General features: G+C 44.3%; 1 protein-coding gene across 5 annotated transcripts in view; it reads right to left on the bottom strand.

Annotated features, from left to right (window-relative positions):
* SMYD2 (SET and MYND domain containing 2) overlaps window positions 1–23183 on the bottom strand; it is a 49403-nt gene that overhangs the window by 20467 nt on the left and 5753 nt on the right. For 3 of the 5 annotated variants that reach the window (XM_036103037.2, XM_036103035.2, XM_078078113.1), the window contains exons 2-3: window positions 9919–9982; window positions 1132–1242 (exon numbers count right to left, since the gene is read on the bottom strand). In XM_036103037.2, coding sequence (XP_035958930.1) covers window positions 1132–1242; window positions 9919–9982 — 175 coding nt within the window. The remainder of the gene's footprint in view (window positions 1–1131; window positions 1243–9918; window positions 9983–23183) is intronic. The other 2 variants (XM_036103039.2, XM_036103038.2) reach the window with 1 other exon arrangement.

The raw sequence follows: 23183 nt of genomic DNA on the forward strand, positions 1-23183 counted from the left end.
GTTTTAAAGGGAGGCAGGGTGGCAGGTATAAAGAAGAAGTGGATGAAATTTCAGCTTCAAGACCTGTACAGTATTGGGACACCTGGGTGGCTCAGTTGGTTAAGCAGCTGCCTTCGGCTCAGGTCATGAAGTCCCAAGGTCCTGGGATGGAGTCCCGCATTGGGCTCCCTGCTTCTCCCTCTGCCTGCCACTTCTCTTGCTTGTGCTCGCTCTGACAAATAAATAAAATCTTAAAAAAAAAAAAAAAAAGACATGTACAGTACAGAAGCCCTGCCACCAACTTCTTAGTAGCAAGCACCTCCTCGATACGAGCAGGCACCTCTGCAGATCTATGCCTTCTAAGCACCATACAGCCTATTACACTGTGTCACAAGGACATGTCCTACGGTACTTCTCCCCCATCTTTTAGTTTGGTCCTTTGGAGATCCGGCACCTCATTAGCCCTCAGTCAGTACGGACTGACCAAAAAAAGGCGGAGGATTCCAGTCCTGGCATCATCTTTGGAGGAAACTGTTCATGGCCATCATCTGTTCCCCTTGGGGGCATTTCTTTCTCTACTACTTCTTTCTTTTACCCTCTTCCTCTCTCACTTTGCCTCGATTTCTACTTTTTTCCACTCCTTCCCCTTCTCCTTCGCATCTGCCATGCTGGCTGTTCCATCCCGTTCCCTGCCTGCCTAGACGAGAGCAAGTAAAGAGACGCGATGGGGAGGAACAGGACGCTGCTGGGAGGAGGGACAGGGAGCAGTCCAGGTGTCAGAAAGAAAGGGGAAAATCACAAAGCTTCTCAGGCCAGTCTGGTTCCCTAAGATGCTCCAGTTATTTTCATTCAGGTCTTCACACTGTGAAAGGCTGTATTTTTCTATGTAAACCTGTCTCATAAAAAAAAGTTCAGAATTTAACAGCTGTGGCTGCATTCCTGACCTGGGGTAAGTGACATCCTCGTTGCACAGGGCAAACAACAAACCAGCTTCTGCCTGGAGTGTTATTCCCACGCCTGTCCATAGGGACGTGACGGGAAATAGAGTCCAAGAATGTTTAACAAGAGACGATCACCACAGGCCACTCATCTTTCTGACCTTTAAGGAAAAGAAAAAAGAAAGTACACTTGAACACCATCCCATTTCCTCACCTGTTTGGCCAGAATCCTTGCAGTTAGCCTTACAGTCTCTGAGGGATTCCAGTTTTCCCCAAAAACAACCATGGGAGAACATTCCAGCTTGTGCATGGGCCAATCTTCTTTCTGGGAAGGTTAAAAAAAAAAAAAGATTAAACACACACACACAGGAATAAAGTTCAAGAAGAGAGGATGCAGTAAGTCCTTCTAGTTAAGGTCAAGTGAAATATGTTTCCTTTTGGAAAACACGGTGAAGCTCACAAAAGCTAGAGACAAAAACATCCTTTAAGATAGAGACGGTTATATGACCTTGACTCAGGCCTGGCCAAGGTTGTTGGGATGAGAAAATCTGCTTTGTGTTTTTTCATCAAGCCTCTCGTCTTTCTGCAGCCTCTCATTATTCCAAACAACGCACACGGCTTTCCATTATCTGTGGGAGTTGTCAAACTGCAGCGGTGAGTGATTTGGGGTATTAGCCATTGATCTGGCCCTGCTCCCTCACAGTCCTATTCTGCTTCTGTTCTCACATCAGGGCAAATCACTGAGAGCTGCACTCAGCAACTAGTCTCCTTTTATAGGTGACAAAAACAAAACACAAATGAAGGCTTTGATAGGGGCCCCCAAAGAGTCTGGCAGAGGCAACTACTGGGCATATTCAGGAATACAGATTCCCTGAAGATTCGTTTGACAACATAGGGACATTGTATTTCTTTTTGTCCCGTCTTGACGCTCTTATGCTCCAGGCTGGGGCACAAAGGGTATGTGCTCACTATTGGCAGGGTAGAGACACGGTCCGTGGGGATGGGCGAGGCTGAGAGAGGAAGGACACCATGGTCCTGTGGTGGCCATGGAGGACAGGAGTCTGAGGGCTAGGGGAGGAGCTGAAGATGCCCTCACTGGTGGCAAGGGTGGGGGGATGACTGAGAATGGACTGGACATCATGGAGGCCATTGCTGATTGACAAGAACCAGCGGTGCTGGCGTGATGGGGTCAGGGGTAGGTGGGGGTGTAGGGGGGACTCCAGGGAGAGCCAAAGCAGAGCTGGAAACTGGGAGGAATGGGTGAAGGCTTGGGGGTGAAAGGAGGAGGGAGGATGACTTTTGAGGTGGGAAATATCACAGCACATGATATACGGATGGGAGTCTGCAGACATGCTCTCTCTCAATGGAAGTGGGCATGTCCTGTTCTTCCCTCAGCCTTCCCCACCTCAGAAAACAGCGAGTCTGTTCTTTCAGATGCTCAGGCTAGAACCCGGGGTCATTCCTGCCGCCTGTCTCCCCTCCCACACTCCCCAATCACTCCAGCAGATCCATTTTCCCTGCCTTTGAACAGACCTAGAACCTGATCACCCCTCATCACCCCACCTTCCTACCCTGCTGCAGCCCCGACACCTCCCACCACCAGTACTGCGCATGCCACTGCGCATGCCTCCTACCCGGATGCCTGCTTCTGCCCCTGCGGACAAGGCTCAACAGAGCAGCAGGCTAGTCGATCCTGCTACACAGAACTAAGATCATGCCAGTTCTCAGCTCAGAACCTTCTAATGGCTTCTCATCTCAGAGCAAAAGGCAAGGGGCTTAAAGATGACTGAGAAACCACTCATGATGGGAGGCCCCCCCCCCCACTCCTCTGACCTAATCACCTTCTACCATGCTCTCTCTCACCTCAGCCCCCCGGCTGCTCCTTACACAGACCGTGCATACTCCTGCCTTAAGACCTTTTGCACCTGCTGTACTCCTGGCTAGTGCCCTCTTCCCCTTGATACCCATTTTGCTCCCTAACCCTTCCACATCTCTGGCTCAAACGGCACCTTCTCAAATGCCTGCCATGAATACCCTACTAAAAATAGCACATGCCCATCCCTGTCCACTTCCTTGCTCTCTACTTCTTCTTAGGCACTTCTCACCACCTGATATACTACATATTTATTAGTTTTTTAGTATCTGTCTCCCCCTATTAAAATAAAGAAACTCGGTCTGGTGTGGGTTTTTTCCCACATTTATAACCCCAGAAGCTAGAACAGGGCCTTGCATTTACGAGGTCCTCGATAAAGTTGCTGCAAGAATGAAGATGTCTCCTTGTCCCCTGCCCCCCACCCCCACCCCAAGAAGAAGGACACGACGTCACTTCATGATTTAATGCGCTACGTGGCACAGGCCATTGGCTCAAGTTCTGTGCCAAGATGTTAAATAACGCCCTGCCAAATATAACTAAAAGTAGGGAGAGAAAGAAATGACAAGATATGCACAAGGGAGAAGGGGATGTGTTTTTAGCCAAAGCCTGAAATGAGAGCAGGGTGATCAGGCAAAGAGGGAAAGACCAAGAAGGCTTCAGGGCTTGGGGCATCTGAGGGGAATGGGGACCCCCAGCTGGAGACAGATGGATAATTAACAACCATGAGCATGTGTCCAGGGTGAAACCAGGAATCCTAAGAGAAGGCCTTTGCAGGGCCTTTGAGATACTGGTTTCCTGGACAGTAGGGCTTGTCATCGGTGTTCAACAACAATGACTGGGAGAAGGAAGTTTAATACTAACCTTTCTCACCATGATTTATCTATTATTTAGTAATAGAATTCATTAACAGCATATAAAATCAATGTTAATATCAGCAACACACAATGCTGACATTTACTGATGTGAATGTCCTCAAAGGGAAGGGAGCCTCTGGGAGGAGAGCAGAGTGCTGTCAAGTCAGTGGACCCTGGTCTGGGGCTCAGGAAACCTGCTTTCTGACCCCCGCCCTGCAGCTATGTGACACCAGGCGGACCTCTTAATCCCTCCGCAGCTGTACCCTTGGCTGTCAATAACGTAATCCCTAAGTTACTTGGCAGGTCCAGAATTCTGAGGCTATGATTTGACACCTTCCGACAGTGATAATGAGATCGGAAGCCTGAAGAGGACCAAGACACGTAAGACCGTCGTATGGGGACAATCAGGCATCCGTGCAACCACAAAGGGTCCCCGTCAGAATCCAATCAGCTCATCCACAAGAAGCATTTAAAACAGCGCCTGGCATGTGGTGCACCCTTAAAACACGTGGGTACCTGTTCATTCACTCGTTTGTTTGTTCGTTCGCTCACTTATTCATTCATTCAATGAGCCCCGCAACTGACCCTGGAGGCAGGGAGGGGAGTAGTAGTCTCGGACGTGAAGTAGTTTGTGACTGTGTCCGGAGACACGTATGTGACACAGATCCACACAGCCATGAAATCAGAGCGCAATAAATTCACTGAAGTGTGCAATCACGGACGTGTCATCAAGGGAAATGTCCCCAGATAAGTTGTCACCTTCTTCGGGAAGGTGGTGAGAGATGTGGATGAAGGGAGGAATGACAGAGATGCACCTCCACGGCACTGCTCTGTTTTAATTCTTTAAAAAACAAAAAAAAGGTGGGAGGGAGGCTCTCATGTGGCAGGAGCGTCAGTGAGGTTCTGGGAGCATCAGGACGTGCCGTCTTCTGTCACAGGGATGGTCCACGTACCGGAGAGAATCTGACAGTGGCAACTTGCCCTGGTTTTGACTAGAAAAACTTAAATAATCAGAATGGACAAAATTGAAAAAAAAAAATAGGCTATCCTGATGAATAGGAATGAATAGTATCAATGAATACTTTTTGTTTTGTTTTGTTGTGCTTTAGTATTGGGGCGGTTTCTTCGTACACAGAGTGGTTTTGCAAACGCCTATGCTTTTTAAAACATTTTTGTCAGTTTTTCTAAAACTTTTTCAAGTATTTTTCTTCAAAAGTCAAGCTATTTCTCCTGTCCTAATTGCAATCTTTTTACAATTTTATGTAAATGTGGATCCTATTTGTCCAGAAAAGTAATATACAAATAAACGGACAGGAAAGACTCAGACAGATACCAAAGTGCTAATAGTGATTTTCTTGGAAGGACAAGATTATGGATCCTCTTTCTGTTCTCATATCAGACTATACTTTGATTTTTCTAAAATGAGCATAGATTATTTGTGCAATGAAATTAAATAATTAAATCTATGTAAAAGGAAGATACAGAAATTGCTGTACCCTTTTTAAACTTCAAAGTCATTTTCAGCCAATGTAGTAACTGCTCTGCATGATTTTCCTGTTTGTGCACAGACAAAAATGCTTCAAGACGAAAAAAGAGTTGTAAAATTGTCTCATGGTGAATGCTGGTGCACCCTGGAAGAAACGACTGACTGTTATTTTGTCCAGTTTTCTGCTGAGCGAAAGATAATGCTGTCTGCCTGGACAAGGAGATTGGGTTTTTATTGCGAAGTCCCCTTTCCTAACTCTTGCACCTGGCATTTCTCTTGCTATAATGGAGCTTTCAAAACAGAGGTAGTCTATGTGGACAAATGCATGGGACTTCCTGAAATGTGGAACAGTAAGAAAACCTCATGGGATTTCTGCTGCCACTAACATTTCATCAAGGGGAAGAGCGCAAAAGGAGTCAGGTGCACACTGACCAACTCACACGAAGGTGACTGAGGCTGCTGAGCCCCCATCACAAGGATATGTGCTTTGTTTTATGTTCCCCTGCAAGAGCCATGGGATGGGCTCATTCATTCATCCACATGTTTTCCTACCGGTGATGTAAAACATTTAGAGAAAAGAGTGATCAAGTTCAAGATGCTTCCTAGGTTTGGGTTAAGGAACCAAAGTGAATTTAACCAGGATTGAACCTACAACTCTGGCCCCATTCACTAAATCACCCATAACAACAAGAAGGTCAGATGAGCATTTCTTAGGCATCTTCTACACTTCAGTTACTTTCGCGTCAATGACGAATGTCACACATTTTCTCACGTCCTTAGTCACAAGCTCCTCACACATGCTTTTTTATCCCCATCAGGGCACGCCCCTTACTTTCAAAAACACACTCACAACCCCACCTCCGTTTACGCATCACAAATAGTTTCTTCTCTATTTGTTAATGTTAAGAAATAATACCCTAGAAAGTTCTATTCTACAATGAGTCCTCTATAAATTAACTTTGTAAAACTCTTCTCTTGAACATGTCATGGTGCAATTTAATGAAGAAGTCTAAGTGAGGAAATAATATCCTTAGCTTTCCAGGCATATTTATAAAAATAAATATAGTTCATTAAAACACACTGGTTACAAAATAAGCCTAACTAAAAAGGAACTTCTATTTCTTTTATGTTTCCTCCCATTATCCTTTCATGCATCATCAATTAAAATCTTTCCTCTGGCAGGATCACACGGAGTCAAGTGAATGAAGAGAAAAGTAAATGGGACAAGATATCACCAAATTGTATAAAATAAAGCGAAATCCTAAAGCACTGCAGTTAGAGAGAGGGCTTGGGGAGAGTGCACGTAGTGGCTGGGGTCTACGGAGATGCTGTACTCCCTGGGAAGAGGACACCCTCGGGGAGGAGTGTGTGCCTTAGCACTCTTGGGGAGATTTTTGGCAAAGACGACACCAGAAGGGGCTCTCCCCTTTCACGTCCACTGAAGGCCACTTCTCTTTGACACGCTCCCATAGTGGCCCCTCTTCCCGAGGGCCCTCAGGGACCCCCAAGCACGGTGCTGGAAAGTGGTGACAGCCTTCCGCCAGCAGTCTGTACAGCCTAGTCCCCACTTCTGCCACTGTGACCTTGGGCAGGTCACCCAACCACTTGTGGCCACTGTTTTCTTCTCTACTCACATGCTGGACCCATTAACCTTCACTCTGACCCCCACCCCACCTCTGCTGTTTGATGCCCAGGCCTGCACCCCAGGTGGGCGGGGTCTATGTGGTCGTGGGGAGCAGCCGAGGGCCCTGGTGTCTTAGGTGGAGAATCACTCAGTCACCTGCCTCTTCCCATCGATGCCCTTGTTTTGTACAGCACAGCTCCCCCTTTGATCCCACCCAAGCACCCCCTTAGGAGGAACCCTGAACACACTTTTATCTGGAGCAAATGCCCCAGATTCCTCCCTAATGATTTTATGTATGAAGCTCCGGAACTACCATTTCTTTCTAGGCACTTTTATTAAACTCTTAGGACCATTCTAGGTCATTACAATCCACTGCCCTGCTCTTACTTAGTTCTTCAGCACAAAAGCATGGCAAACCTCAATGGCCATTAACCTCTCCCTTCAACAAAAGGAGACAGGTGAAACTTACAGATGAAATCCAGTCTGTCACCTCTAGCAACAAGTGGTATCAGGAACCAGGTATCACTTGTCATCTAGGAGGGTACTTTGGCCACTAGATACTTCACAGAAGCATAGCAAAATTGAATTGCAGAAGTACTCTCCAGGGCTGATGGGGCCCTGGCCCAAACACCGGGTAACTAGCAGGGAAGACCCTCCATCATGAGGTTGGACATAGCAAGCTGCCTTGGCCGAAGGCCTTTGAACGTGACTCAGCATCACAGAGCAGTACCCTCCACTCCAGGCTTCCCTGCTACCCAAGCAAGCTCATTAAGATTTGACTGCCCATACAATCTGTCCACAGGAGGAGAATGTACAGACTGTCAAACTGCTTGTGGTAAAGTGATATGCAGGCATCCTGGTACATCCAGGCCGGCATCTTTGGTTCGTGCGAACCCCCCTAGGGAGAGCGCCCCTCACTGTGTGCTCACAGATGAGCTTTCTGAGTCTGCAGCTTTGGGAAACTAGGTCCTGAAGGGCAGGGGACCCACATGGGCCACCTTGAAAACCCCATTGGACCACAATGGTTCATCAAAATAGTGTCATCCAGGGAGGCGTAATGGAAGAGTTAGCAGCATGATCGGAAGACCCAGAGATAACTTGGCATCTCACGCAGTCCGATACTTTCTATTAGTGCAGTGTTTACAGTTAATCAGAGAAGTTAAGACTCATTTTGTAACAAGCATGACTCACACAACAGTACACCATTAGTGTTCTCAGGTTTTTAGAATCCATCCATTCTCTTGGGGTAAAAGAAACAAAAACAAAAAACCCAAGTCCATCAAATCTAAAGTATGCTGTATACTTTATTCTTTGCACAGAGCTAAGCTTCGGTCCAGCCTAAATTACTGTCATAGTATTTCCCATATGTCCTCACACCTGTCCACAGCGTCATGATTATAGAGAGCTTTCATAGATCTCATATCACTAGGCCCCTACCATTTGTCAGGATAGGCACTATTGCCTTCATTCATGTATGAAGAAACTGAGCTCAGAGAGGTCCTGTGGCTTGTCAAGTTCATGGAGATAGTAGATTGCAGAGTTAGGATCATCTTCTATTCCGTGTTACATTGTCTGAACTCTATGTGATATTCCTATCTTGCTTCTCTAAAGAACCAGAATGTAATGAGTTAATTTTTCTAGAAGTATTTAACTTAAATATAGAAAGAACTAACTTATCATTCCTGGAATCAAATCATGGAATTCCCAGGGCTCACTGATCTCCCCAGCACCAAAGCAATCCAACCACAGAATGTTCTATCCACAACTGGTAGGAGCAAAGTATGATCTCTCCTCCTCAAAAGAAGTCACACTCCCTGAAAACTCAGTGATAAGCCCCTTTATATTCTCGCTGTCACACAGGCTGCCCATCTCTGGAAGCCTGCAGTGGGAGACATAGGGGAGTGGGCTGTGCACAGGGTCTGCAGAGCAAAGGGAGATGTCCCCAGGCCAATGGCTCAGCCTGTGCTTCATTCCAGCAAGGGGCCCGTGTGACTGGAGCTCTATGGTCAGATGGGACATCAGGGCTCAGCAACCTCTCCCACTGATAAATAACAATGCTCTTTGGGGACTTTTCAGAGGCCAACTGCATAGGGAGAAGAGAAAGAAAACAATGAAGTAGTGACTAATCAGAAATAGATCAGGGAAGGCGGTGGGGGGGAGGGCGGGGGGGAGAGTGTGGGAGGTAAATGACACCGAGTCTGGCAAGAACAATCACCAAATAAAGAGGTAAAGACTATGGAGAAAATCCTGTCACTTAGAGCCACTGTTTAATAGCATCAGCATTTCCCAGGGTCTACGAATAGGTTTCCATTTAAAAAAATAAAAATAGACTAAGGAGGGTATACAGATGTTAAAGATCATATTCTCCCTAAATTCAAATTGTTAGAACATGGAATGCGTTTTCTGTGGAATACCTATGAACATTCAGTGAAACATTCAGAATCTAGCAGACAAGTATGGAAAACAACACTCCTAGTCCCTCAAAGAGCTACCAAGAGTTCCTCCAAACTCCTCCTTGAGCTTCCCACTCCCACGTTACAGGATTCCCTGGAGACTTACCCATCGAACCAGATGGCCCACGGTCTACATGCAGCCCGCCTCCTGAGCCTGCCCAACCCTGGCTGCTTCCAAGGCACCAGCTCCAAGTACAGATTCGGAGCAGCCACCCCCGGGCTGTGCCAGGGGCTCACTGAAGTCTAGCTGGACTCAGACCGGGTTTGAACAGGCCAAGGGCGACATGAGGCCTACTTATGGGGATTTATAAAAATACAGACCTGTGAAGTGTAAAAATTAAAATATTTTAAAGATACCATTTTAGCATTTTTCATTTGTCATCTCCACAGTGTTCCATCTGCTGCTGGTGGCCTTGGGGGCAAACTGTCAACCTTGGTAATACACCTGCCTGCACCCAACATACCCTCCTCCAGTCTTTCCCCTTCTCCTGCACCTGCCTATGGCCCCAGAGTGTCGCTGTCTATCCCTGGCTGCCTGTCAGTCCTGGGCCAGCACTCAGGGGTATCCAGCCGCATCCGAGGCCCAAACTAAGCTTTCCAGGTCTGGCTGCAAAAGGGTGCTGGGAATGGCGTGACAAGGAAAGGACGGACATCAGGGTCCCAATCTTCAGCAGAAACAAGGCCCTCCCTACCAGTTGGCCCAGAACCTACCTGACACTCCACATTGCAGTAAAATGCCTGCTTGCATCTTCCACATTTGGACAATCCTTCTTTCCTTAAAAACAGAAAGGACACTGTAGTGGCGAGAGGCACAGAAACGTGAAGCTGCACATTTTATCATGCAATAATAAAAGCCATCTGGTCGGGAAGCAGAGCCAAGATTCACCTTACCTTACTCTCCCACTGATAAAGTGGCATTTTCCCAAAGGAGAATTTTGACCAGATTCAGTCCTTGAGTAGCAGTAAGTTAGTCAAACAGTACATGCACCAATGTTTCCCGACCCTGACAGTGGGAAGGGCACCTTCCAAATTGACGAGCGGTGTGCCCTATGACTCATGAGCCTGGCCTGGAACACCAGAGCTTCCACATCACCTGTGGTAGTCTGGGGCAAGTCAAAGGCTCTTAGGTCCTGATTTTCTCACGTACTAAAGAGGGTCAGAGATAAACAAAACCATCTTAGAGGTCTGACCTCATACAGACAGAGGATTGGAGGCCACCTGCACTGGTAAAAATGCAGTGTGAGTGACAACCTTTATTATTTAGAAATGCAAGTAAGGCAGAAGATGGAACAGCATAGGTCAATAATTACCATGCTGCCCAGAATGCCAAGTTTAAAAATAATGCAACCCAGGGGTGCCTGGGTGGCTCAGTCGGTTGAGGTCATGATCTCAGGGTTCTATGATTGAGCCCCGCATCAGGCTCTGCACTTAGCGTGGAGTCTGCTTACGATTTTCTCTCTCCCTCTCCCTCTGCCCCTCCCCCCACTCAAAATACATATGTGTGTGTGTGTGTGTGTGTGTGTATATATATATATATATATGTATGCATATGTACAATGCAACTCCGCAAGCAGAGACATATTCTTGGATAAAACATTACTGGATGTTGGGGCACCTGGGTGGCTCAGTGGTTAAGTGTCTGCCTTCGGCTCAGGTCATGATCCCAGGGTCCTGGGATCGAGCCCTGCTTCGGGCTCCCTGATCAGCGAGAAGCCTGCTTCTCCCTCTCCCACTCTCCCTGCTTGTGTTCCCTCTCTCGCTTTCTCTCAAATAAATAAAATCTTAAAAAAAAAAATTACTGGATGTGATCGGTATCCACACCACCTCGTCAGTGTACTGCACTGAGTGATTCTTCTGCCTCTATGTAATGAGGTCATACCCCCCTTCCTTGACATATTACCTCCCTGCTTCCCATAAAGGACAGGGACTCTGTTGTTTCCCAACTGTCAGGTGCTAGTGTGTTTGTCGTGTTTGATAAGTCAAAGCTTTTTCAAAAACTCTGAAGCCACTGAATTAAACCCCACCAGACAGAAGCCTTAAACACATTCTTTTTGAGGTGCAGAATAACGGAATAACCGCATGGTTCAATCAGAGCAAGGGCTTCTGCCCACCGCCCTGAAGCCGGCCTTCCAACTTGAGGCAATGCCGACGCCTTGCCACGAGGGGCGCTGTCGCTGCTGCCAGGGTCTGTACTGCAGTGCAGGCCCCCCACCCCACCCCCCAGCTCACCGGAGGAGCTGCTATTCTAGAATACACAGGGAATCACGCTGCAGAGTCCTCCTCTGCTCCTTGTCAGCGAGCGGCAGTCACCACACTACTCCCACGGAACCGAGACTGCTCCCAAAATGCTCCTGTTGGAGCCAAACAGACTGCCTTGCAGTTTTCATGACAGCACTTGGATTCCAAGAAGCAGACTGGAGAATGTGTGGGAGAAAAACACATCTTGTGGTTGAGGCATAAATAAATATCCCGAGTTTGCACATCTCAATAGTTTAAAAAGGAACTCACTGATTTGGCGGAGTGGATTCTCTAGCCTAAAATACCTCCCCTCAGCCCCCTGCCCCAGCCCCGAACCAAGGTGCACCTGAAGGGATCCTGACTCTGACTTTGCATTTTGCAATGAAAGAGAAACGAGACGGATGGTCCCTGTTCTGTTGCATTTTATAATGAGGAAGAAAGGACAGAAGAGACTGTATAGAAACAACTGTGAAGTGACTTGTAAGCAAGTGCTAAGTGATAGAGACCTTATAGAATGCCAAGGGGATGGAAAGTAAAGAGGGGCCAAGCCAGGGATGGAACTTTAGAATTCTTTCCAAAAAGAGGTGCGTGTGGAAATGGATAATGGATGGGTAGATGCTACCTCATAAAAATGTCCATCTGAAGCAGTCGTTCATTAATGTTTGTTTTTGCAGGGGGAGAGGTCACAGAAGCTCTTTGAGAATTTGATTGAAGCTATTAATTCTCCCAACAACCCACCTTCTCCCCAACCCTCCAAAACAACAGAAAATTTTGTGAAATTTCAAGGGCTCTGAGCCACCTAAAGCCCATCCACGGACACTGAACAGCCTCTGAAACTAAAGTTAAGACACCCTGATATAAAAGATGAGAAAATGATCACAAAAATATCCTTATTAGCCCGAGATCATACCAAAAAGCAAGGATTCGGTGGCCTGTCCTGCAGAGGCAAGCAGTAAAGTTAATACGAAACCAAGGCTTATTTTTAGCCTCACGGTAACATCCCAAGGGAGAGAAAAGGCAAAATTGGGCTCTCGAGAGCTAGGGAAGAACTCTAGTGGGATTTCATCAAAGCCAAAGGCCAGGCTTCATTCACCTTAGCCGGCTACCAAGTCCACAAGCCACAAACAACAAGAGACAGAAAGAAATGGCTAACTTTTAAGGGTTGGCAATTTGTTGCATAATTTCTAGAGTCTGTCCCAGTGGTTCTCAAATTGTGGTCTGGAGACTTCCGGGATCCTAGGAACCCTTCCCGGAAGTCAGTGGAGTCCAAACTACTTTCAAAGTAACACTGTTTTGACGACTGCACTGCAGCAGGTGTAAGGTGTAAAGGAGCCTTGGTATAAATCAAAGCAAATCAAGCTGTCCGTGCGTCCCTGTATTCTTGACTTCCACAGGCTCAGAGTTAAGGGGGGAGAAGGCCGATTTTACTTAAGAATGTCCCTGATGAAGCAGTAACAAATAGTAATTTTGTTCAGTCTCACGCTTGGGTATGTATCTCCTGACGTTCTGTGATAAGTTGGGAAGAACGCATCAGGTGTTTCTTCTGACCCTGAAGCGCGATGGCGGAAACCACCTGTGTGAGCGCTGGAGTCCTAAAGTGAACCAGCCCCCCTTCCTCTTGGAATTCCGTTTTTACCTAAAAGAACCACGTTACACAAACGGTGGTTATTCAGGCTTGAGGATTTGGCAGATATATGATGGAAATGAATGTCACTTCAAGGAAAACAACAGAAAATATGTGTGGCTAATGTTAAAATGTCGGCTTTCAAGCAAATATGAGAATTTTGGAAAATAAGCCTCTGCCCCTGTGAGCTTGACAATCTCTCATGTGACGAGATTGCCGGGGATATTAACAATTGTGGGGTTTTCTTCCCTATGGTTTGATGAGGTACATCGACTTTTACAATGTCTACATAATTCAGTGAACCAATGTTTTTCAAATGACAGGTGCATGATATTTTAAAAATAATGCATGGCTAAAAAAGTCATTTGAAGTGCAAGATAGACCAAGGAATTTCAACGTAACAAAGCACACGAAGTTCACATCATGATACGGCTTCAGATTGCACATTAAAGGGCCTACCCTTTAAGACAAATTCATTTACCAAGTTTTAGTGAATCAAAATTTATTCACAATTAACTGAAAAAGGCTATTAAAATATGCCTCTCTGAAAACGTATGAGACTGGATTTTCTCCACATATTTCAACCAAAACTACATACTACCACAGACTGAATTCAGAGGTGTATTTGAGAATCCAGCTGTCTTCTGGAAATCCAAACAGTAAAGAGATTTGTAAAACTGTGGAACACCACCACTATTCTAATTCTTTTGTTCTGTAAAATAGTTCTCAAAAAAAAACAAAAACAAACCACATTATGCTAGCAGTAATAGCTGTTGTCATTTTAAACCGAATACTTTATAATTTTCTGTTTTAATTTCAAGTATGGTAAATATTCATAAACATAACCCATATGAACAAAAGCTCTTTGGAGTGCTCAATTTTTAAGAGTATAGAGGGATCCTTAAGACCAAAAAATATGAAAACTGATCTTAGTAAGTCCATCAGCTCTGTGAGAAAAACATTATTACTATTTTTCAAATGAACATATGAGGATCCAAAGGTGAAATATCTAACCCAACGTGGTCATTCAGCAAGTAGGTAGCAGAATCAGAATTCACATGTCGAGGTACAAATTTTGTCTTCATCACGCAAGAATATCCTTCCTTGAGTTATTGTGACAGTTATTCAGGAGGATCTACTACATGAAGCAGGAATCCTCTACGTGTTTGGATAACCAAATAGTAATAACAAAACATAAGGCATTCTTTACTCTCATTGGCATAACTTCTCAGTTCCAACGAAACCCCATTCATGCCACTTTGCTTCTAATACCCAATGGGGAGAAGCCAGGATCATTTTTCAAAATGAGATTTCTGGAGGGAACACCCCCACAAAGTGGGTTTCTCAACCAACAGTGTGACACAGTAATTGGTTTCACTTAAAATGCACTGGAATGAAGTAAGGATTGTGTATTTGGTCTGTGCAAACAAAGTCCTTCCCTGTCATTCAGTACAATACATCAAAGTGTTCCTCAGACAGGGCGAGTCCAAGCTGGAGCATGTCCACTGGGAACTGGGTGACAGAATATTATAGTTCTTACAAATTACCAAAAAGTTATGCCTGGCTCTGGGGCAGATTTGACTGTGTGTACGCTCATTTAAGCAACTGCCTGGTTATATGTGAATGTTCTTAACATACATCTTCCTGAGCCAAACTGCCTTCAGAGCAGAGAAGGAGAAAAGCTAAATCAGTTACTGATAGTGAAGAGCATACAAATCTACTTTGATCTACTTCGGTATGAGCAACCTTAGATGAGGTGGGGTGGTGGCAGGAGAGGGAGTTCTGTTTCCACTATCTAGATGCGTGCCTCAGTTCCTTCCATAGCTAGGGAGAGATGGTAAACTTTTCAAAGTAAGTCTAATGGTTGAAACTCAAATTAAAATTTGCTGAGCTGGTACCTACATTGTGTGCGTGTGTGTATGTGTGTGTGTGTGAGGAAGGAGGACACAGAGATTTTGTGAGTGTTTGACTATTGCTGACCGAGACATTTAGCCAAAGAGAAACTTCATATGGGATATCCATTTTCACTGTAGGAACATACAAGGAAGGCGTTTAGAATAAACTCTGTTCCTACACAAGACGCAGCCATAAATCTTTCATTTGCAATGTAACCTGACCTGAATTGTCCAGGAGGTTTGGGGGAAAGACTGCAAAACAAAGAAAACAAAATTCCTCTCAGAGAAAGACTAATAAGGGTCACTTGAAGGAATAAACTGAAATAACCCAAAAGGAATGGACCTCAAAGACAGTGAAGAGTGAATGCTACTAACCTCTCACGGTGTCTCAACCCATCTGGGCCTGGGGGAGGACCCAGCAACTCCTATTCGATTGGTCTGTGCTGGGATTTTTAAAAAGCTCTCCAGGAGATTCTAATCAGCTTCCAGAAGGCAGAACCACCAGCCCAGGCCTATGGTAATCCTTTCGGGCTGAGTGTTTCTTTGGGTGCAGAAGTTGCTGACTAGTGTTGAAGTAATTCTCTGCGATGCAGATTGTTTGCAAGGTAACTCATCTTAAGAATGAGCGGCACATTCTGGATGTATTAGGTTGTTGAGCGACCTTGATCAATGTTAAGGTGAGAATAAAGTGGCTGACACTGTATTTTCTAACTATGCCAAGAAAGTATTTTAGAAGCCAGGTGCAAGCTTTAAAAAAGAGAGCTGAGGCTTTTTCCCACCTCCTCCTGATTTGGGCTTCACAATTTAGGGTGAATATGAGGAGTTACTTCACCTCTCTAGCTCAAATCCTTTCCTCCTTCTGGTGCTTGAGGTGCTATGTGATCTTGGGCAAAGTATTAATCCTCTCTGGACCCTTTCCTCCACTGTAAAGATGCAGTTCCTGCCTCATAGTTTTGTTATGAAAATTAAATGAGAAAATACAAGTGAAGTGTGCTATCACGCTTCTCATTAGCCTCCACTCTCGTTTTTTTTTTTAAGTGGTATCAACTACTGAACTGTTTTCAGTACGATCTCATTCAGACTCCTATTTGCAGACTTATGTTTCTAAAGTCTCTGTTTTATGGGCAAATATCTACCCTGCTGTGAACGGAAGGACTCTTTGAACTTAAGAAACAATTCCATCCACAAAGGGAGGAGAGAAATGTTACAGGAAAGTGCAACTATTTGATTATCAGTGACTGGAACAGAACGCTGAAGACACGCTCCTGTCATTTTCTACTGAAGGAGACACATGCAGTGATTAATTTTCTTGCTTTTCAAATTTAGAAGCCACGAAGATCAACAAGTTAGAGATGTAATTAACAACTCCGGCTAGTTAATGCCTTGCCGCAGGTGCTGTTGGTCTAGATAAAAAGGATTTGATCCTGTAAGCTCCCCACTTTTCCGCTACTGAAATGAATGCTTAGTGGGTTTCACCATGAAAGAAAAGGAACCTGGCATGGAGGGGGTTTGCAATAACAATTACTTTTAACTAACGGTGACAGAAGAAGTGACAAGTATGCTCTGTTGAACAGAGGCAGCCCCAGCCAAATGAAAAAGAGAAAAGGAAAAAAGCCCAGCCGGCGCAATATAACTTCACCATGGGTTGAAATAAGACAATCAGAAACAAAGTTAGCCTCCCACCCAGCGAGAGTGGTTACACTAGCAAATTTTTATTTGAGAGAAATAAAAATTGGAGGAATTGTGGCAGAACCCTATTATAACCCTGGTCAGGGGACAAGGATAATACTAAGGCTATAGGTTTTTGTGTAATAGTGAAAGATGCTCCGCATATCACTTTAATCCACAATGTAACAGTGAAACGGACCCACGTGCAGCGGGGAGCTTCTTCCCAGAGCCGTGCTGAACCTTCCCCTTCGCATTGGGCTTTGTTCTGAGGCTTGTTAAAAGTTAGAGCCCGGGGCCTCTTGGGGAAGCAGGAGATATTTAGGGCAGTAAGGCAGCAACTAATAGGTTTTCCCAACTATTGGAACAGGAGCCATGATTTACAAGGAGGACGTCGGGCTTGGTGGTCAGGGCAAAAAAATGGTTGGCCTTGCTATAAAATTCACAGGGCAAGGAGGGGTGACGTAAGTCAAAGGGCAGTAATTTTCAGCGCTAAGTTCCGGGGCTCTGCAGTGACTACGGTTAGTAATACAGCACTGTGTACTTGAACGCTGCTGGGAGTAGATCCAATGACACAAAAGTAAGTGTGCGAGGTGATATGTTCATTATCCTGACCTTAGTAATCACTCCACAATGTATATCGAATGGTCATGTTGTATACTTTAAATACATAGTTATATTTGTCAATTATTCCTCAATAAAGCTAACAAAATCTTGTAAAACGACTCCACACATCACTGATTCGTTAAAAGTCAGCTCAGCAATGAAAAAAAAAAGTGAGGACACTGATTTAGGATTTGTTGTAATGCAGGCTCTGGTGGAGATGAAATCTGTCTTAGAAAGAAAAAAAAATTCATGAAGCTTATGGACAGAGGAGAGAAATATTCAGCCTAAGGTACAGTGAACATGAAATTACTCTGTAGCCGCTGGATGATGCCTACATGCCAACCTCACCTTGTAGGCCCCGTCAAATCCCCAACAGTTAAACCTGCCCAAAGAAGGCACGTATGGACTTGCAAAACTTAGCATTTCCATTTGGAAACATTTTCTATCTTAACTTCTGTGCGAGATCCGAATGACACTTACTTGCTACTTTTATCTTTTACCTCTCTGACGCCCACTGACTGGGAAGTCAAAAGGAAGGAAACAACTCAGGCTTTTCTTGTTCACTCGCTCTCTCATAAAGGAACGGATGATAAATAACATGTACCGTTTCCTCCGGTGGCTCAATAAATGACAGATGTTATCGTTAGTTCTTTGTAATGAATACCAATAATATTAGATTCCCCTATGACTGCTTTTGCCCTAACTTCTACAACACCCAGGTGAGTCAATATCAAGGAAAAGGACAAAACCAAAGGCATATAAATTTAACTATTTAAAAACTTAAGCTGTTCCTCACAATATTGCTCATGTCAACATTCTGGCCGCAGAGTAAGAAACAAAAACAAAAACATGTAAAAATACCTTCATAACCTATTGCTAAATGTGAATTCCAGAACAGAGGTCAGGCCCTCTGCAGCCAAACATGAGAATGAACGCCTTGCCCAACAAACAGGTGACCTGCTCTGAATCCTATTTACAAGAAAACACACCTTTTAAAACTGCTTACAGAAGAATTTTAATAGGTGACCTTCCCTCATCCCTTTGGCTTTATTTTCCTATAGACAATAAAATACTGAAATGCCAGTTTGTTGAGGTGAGTGACTCCACTGTGGACTGACTGACTATACCTTGAGAACTCAACCTTACCAGCTACTGTTTGAAGAGACTTAACAGACATTTTTCTTTCAATCCTTATTGATTCCATGTGTATTTCTGAATTAAAAAGGACATTTTTTATACTACAAAACTTTGTACATGAAGCAGGAAAGAAATAAGTTAATCTACCTTAGCCAAGTAAGTTCTATTCAAAAAGTATTATTTTCTCTGTGTAAAATATTGTACCAGACTCTGGAGGAATGATATTTTTATAATAGTTGAGCTATTTGGGGACATAAGCCCTACCTTCATGCAAATGGTGGTAAGTATAAATATCAGGCAAAATGATTCAGCATCCAAATGGCCTAAATGACATAGAATTGAGAGCAGGAAGCTACTCCTAGGACCGAACTCTTTAAGGACACACAAGTTTGGGTATTACAGAGAAAGCTGTCTTACTCATCTTTGAAGCCCCAGGGTTAGAACACAATGCCTAGAATAGCAAGAGTGCTCAAAAAATGTAAAAACTACTGTAAATATAAAATAATAACGAAATAAAACAAAGAGATTTGTGGGCTGAAGTATTTAGGAGGAGCTTTATAAAAAAGATGCAATTTGAGCTGGATCTCCCTTGAGAACGAACAGACATAGGGGAGGTACAAGATAGGGAAGGGAATCATTCAGAGAAAATGGTTACAAATGAGCAAAAGGAAGAATGAAGAATGATAGAGCACCTTTGCAGGATACTGGAAAGACCACCCAGATTGTGTTTAGGGTGTGAGTAAGAGAGCAGGGAGGGATAATGCTGGTTACTGTGGGAAGGGCACTTAATATGGAGGAGTAGAACAGTCAAGATTTTGTCCTGAAGAAAATAGGGATCAATGAAGGGTTCTGCGAGTATTTGTAAGCCCTAAGAATGAGCAGAGTTACATATTTAGATATGTGAAGAGGCCTGTCCAAAGAGCCACTAGTAAAATAAGTTGCAGAAATGAGATGATTCACTTAATAATTATTTACTAAGGCAACAGAGAGATAGGCCTGGGGCTAAGGGCTTGGGCAACACAGATGAATGAGACCTGGTTCCGGCACTCAGGAGCAAGTGTGCCCAAGGAAGTATTTTACGAGGTGCCCTGGAAGCAAAGACAAAGGGAGCTACTCCAGCCTGCAGAAATCAGGACAGACTTCTAACCTGAGAGTTAGCCAGGCAGAGGGACAGCAGGGGAGAATCAGCATGACACGTGCATTTGCCTATGCTCCTGTGTGTGTGTGAGTGAGTGTGTGTGTTTCCAGGAGTGAACAGAATCCTGCACAGCAAGTGGGACTCAAACCTCACGCCTGAAGCCTAGCCCTGGGGATTCCCCAGGAGGCAGCCTTGACTCTAAGGCGGAGTCCTAATGGCCCTAATAGGGCCATTCTCTGAAGATACAGAGATAGAGAAGGTGGAGGGGAGCCTCTTGCCATGCTCTGAATCTAGAAAATACTTAGTAACTGGGTGTTTGGAAGGCCTGAACATGTGTGGAAATGAATTAAATACTGAGTGAAATAAGTAGATTGTTTCTAAATTCTAAATTTGTGAACCTGCAAGTTTCTAAGGTGAAAAAACCTGAAAGTTTCCCTTCAAGTGATCTTTAGAAATATTTACTCAGGTGTTTGAGTAGACTAAATTTCATTAACTTCCAAAAAATCTCTACCCAAAGCTGCAGGTGTTTTAACACTATGTGGGGAGGTTACAATTTCATTAGACCTCAGTATTTAATCAAAGCTCGCCCTGAGTTTGCAGAAGTCATGACTTAGGGTGTGTGGTTAAATATTTTGGTTCGCTGAATTGTCTTTATGACCTACACGGATTATCAATTTTCAACCAAATAAAAGAAGAAGAAAATACTCAACCTCCAAACCTTACTGCCTTCAACAACAACAACAAAAATCTGCTGAAACCTCACAAAGTTCAAGGCATTGAGGCTAAAATAAAGATTAAAAAAACCTGCTAGAATATAAGCTCCGTGATGGTAGGGATTTTTGTTCCTTTTTTTTCACAGTCCTTTCCTAGGGACTTAGAACCCAGTGAGTGCTCCATAGATATAAATATTTGTTGAATACATTAAAAAGAGAATCCCTGATCTCAAGGAGTTTACCATCTGCTCATAATTAAATGTCTCTTACTGTTGAGGTTTGAAGGCCATGGGAGGCTATCACTGTGAACAGATTTGTGCAATTGATGGATAAGAGCTTTCTCAGGCGGCCCGGGGGCAAGTGTTTCCTATACAAACATCACCACAGTGAGGGCAATCAACAAAGTGTGAGCCCAGAACCCGCATCCCTGAAGAGTCTCTCCTGGTACTCAAAAGACTGGAGAGAAAAGCCTCCTCCTGTCCAAGGTCTTTTCATTTTGCCACAAATTGCAATATAACTCCTTTCAAGTGCCAGGCTACAAAATCCTTGAGATTTTTTATTTGGCTCTGATGAAAACCTGTATCCTGTTGGTCAGCCAGATTTTCTCACCACCTCCCTCCCCCAGGATATGCCTTTGTCTTCAAGCCCTGTTGTGAAATTCGCTTCTCCTGCGAGTTGCCTTTATTTCACCTCTTCCGCAGGGTGAGTCAGGGTCCCCTGGGCACTGACACACCTCGAATAACCAGAATGCACTTGCTGATACACACCAGTGTCTTAGCTATCATCATAGCAAGTCGATTCTATGGACTAGAAACTTCCCAAAGAGAAGCATTTACAAATTCTCAGAGCCCCCCTTCCTATAAAAGTAACTCAAATCTATTTTAATAATATGCATGCGATATTTCCACTTAGTCATCTGAAACCCTCCACTTAGTGTACAAGAGTCACCAGATTTTATGTTAATAAATTGGCACAAGGAGCTCCGTACTAATTTTAAACTTTTGATTGAAGAAGAATCTGAGACACAGCTGGATTCTCAGCGAATGCATGGACTAGAAAGAGAAGTTGTTTCCTGAACCCTCAAGACTTTTTGGTATTATTTTCCTGCTAAATTGCATATTTCCGTCCTTCAGAGGAGTCTTGAAGAGATCTGATTTCCTTCTGTTCTATTGTGTTGGTGTGAACGCCTTTGCAATTGAAAAGGAGGCCTCTGAGGGTGGTAGGAACAGAGTCAGCTGAAGTTACACAAAGTGAGGTGTGTGGCTTTGTGACTGGTTAAAGCACCCGTGCTAATGAGGCCAAGGTCATGGGTTCAATCCCTGAAAAGGCAGTGACTTCAGTCAATTCGCTGCCAGAGCTCTGCACCCCTAAACTACCACAGATTTGCTAGAAACCCAAAGATGTGAAGTTGGGGATGTGGGTGGGAAAGGGGAGGCTGATAGAGAGGCTGATAATATCAGTCCCTTGAGAGGGGACAGAAACCTCTAGTCCTAGCACTGGCCATTCTCTGGGGATGAGGGGCCTCTCCCAGGGAACTGCTACAGAAAACCAAGGAGCTGCCAGGCTGACCAGAAGAGGGCTCAAAGTCTGAGTCTGGTCAAGTACAAGCAGGGTGCCCTGTTGTAGGTCTAGTTCCCTGGTGATGATCAAGACACACGTATTCAAAGACTCGGAGGCAAACCCAGAGAGGGGCTCTGGGAGAGGAGCAGGAAATGAGAATGGGAAATCAGTAACAGAGGGGAAATTCTTCTAAATCCAATTGGCCTTACACAGAGCAGATGAAGCATGCCTGGAACTGAGAAATATGATTACCTCACTCTACATCTGAGGTCCAAAAAAAAAAGGTATAGGTGTGGGGATGGGGAGTGACTTTAGTTATTAATGAATCCAAGAATATAAAAGGACATTTATGATTACTGATTGCCTCCTTGGGAAACAAAGTGGCATAAAATTGTAATTATTTCGTATTTTCCTTGTATTGACAAGAAAAAGAAAAGGGATATTAACCTAAGGCTAAAGAGGAAGTCAAAGACACCAAAATAAAGTAGATGAGGCACATGGCTGGCTGGATCAAGCATGTGACTCTTGATCTCAGGGTTGTGGGTTCGAGCCCCATGTTGGTGTAGAGATTACTTAAAAATAAAATCTTAAAAACACACACACACCAAACTAAAATAGAAACCTTCTTTGCCATTTAAGTTCTAAAACAGTTAACTTTGCTGCCTGGGTTCTCACCAATTCGGAGTTCGCCTGAACACCAGCTACTGCCAGACTACAGCTCTGAGCACTGGATCTTTCCAAAGACATTTAAGACATGTCTTCGTATTTCTTTTTTTTTTTAAAGATTTTATTTATTTTTCAACAGAGAGAGAGGGAACACAAGCAGGGGGAGCGGGAGAGGGAGAAGCAGGCTTCCCGCGGAGCAGGGAGCCCGATGTGGGGCTCGATCCCAGGACCCCGGGATCATGACCTGAGCCGAAGGCAGACGCTTAACGACTGAGCCACCCAGGCGCCCATGTCTTCGTATTTCTTAAAGACCCTTCTGACTGATAGTGTGCAATCTGCTTGTCCTACAGGAATACCATCCAGGGGCCTCCTACAGCATAGCTGCACCATATATTTTATTTGCAAACCTAACCAAATGAACTTTGCACCAAATTCTGAGGAACGAATATGTTGAAGAAAAAGAAAAGGGGTTCTACTCTGATGCTGTCCTACCAGAGGCCAGAGAAACAGACTCTTTATATGTGGGTATAAAGACTTAGGTAACAAACTCATCTTAGTTCTAGTTTAGTATTTTTAAATATTCTAAGCCCACAAAAGGACCAAAGCCTTGTGTTCTTTTTACATTTTATTATGTAATAATTGATACATAAAATATACATATGTATATATATATATAGCTCTTATGCAAATTCCAAGGCACTGTAATAAAGACATTTCTGAACCCATAGCAGCCT

Source organism: Halichoerus grypus, chromosome 7 (assembly GCF_964656455.1).
Source record: "Halichoerus grypus chromosome 7, mHalGry1.hap1.1, whole genome shotgun sequence".
Lineage (NCBI taxonomy): Eukaryota > Metazoa > Chordata > Mammalia > Carnivora > Phocidae > Halichoerus > Halichoerus grypus.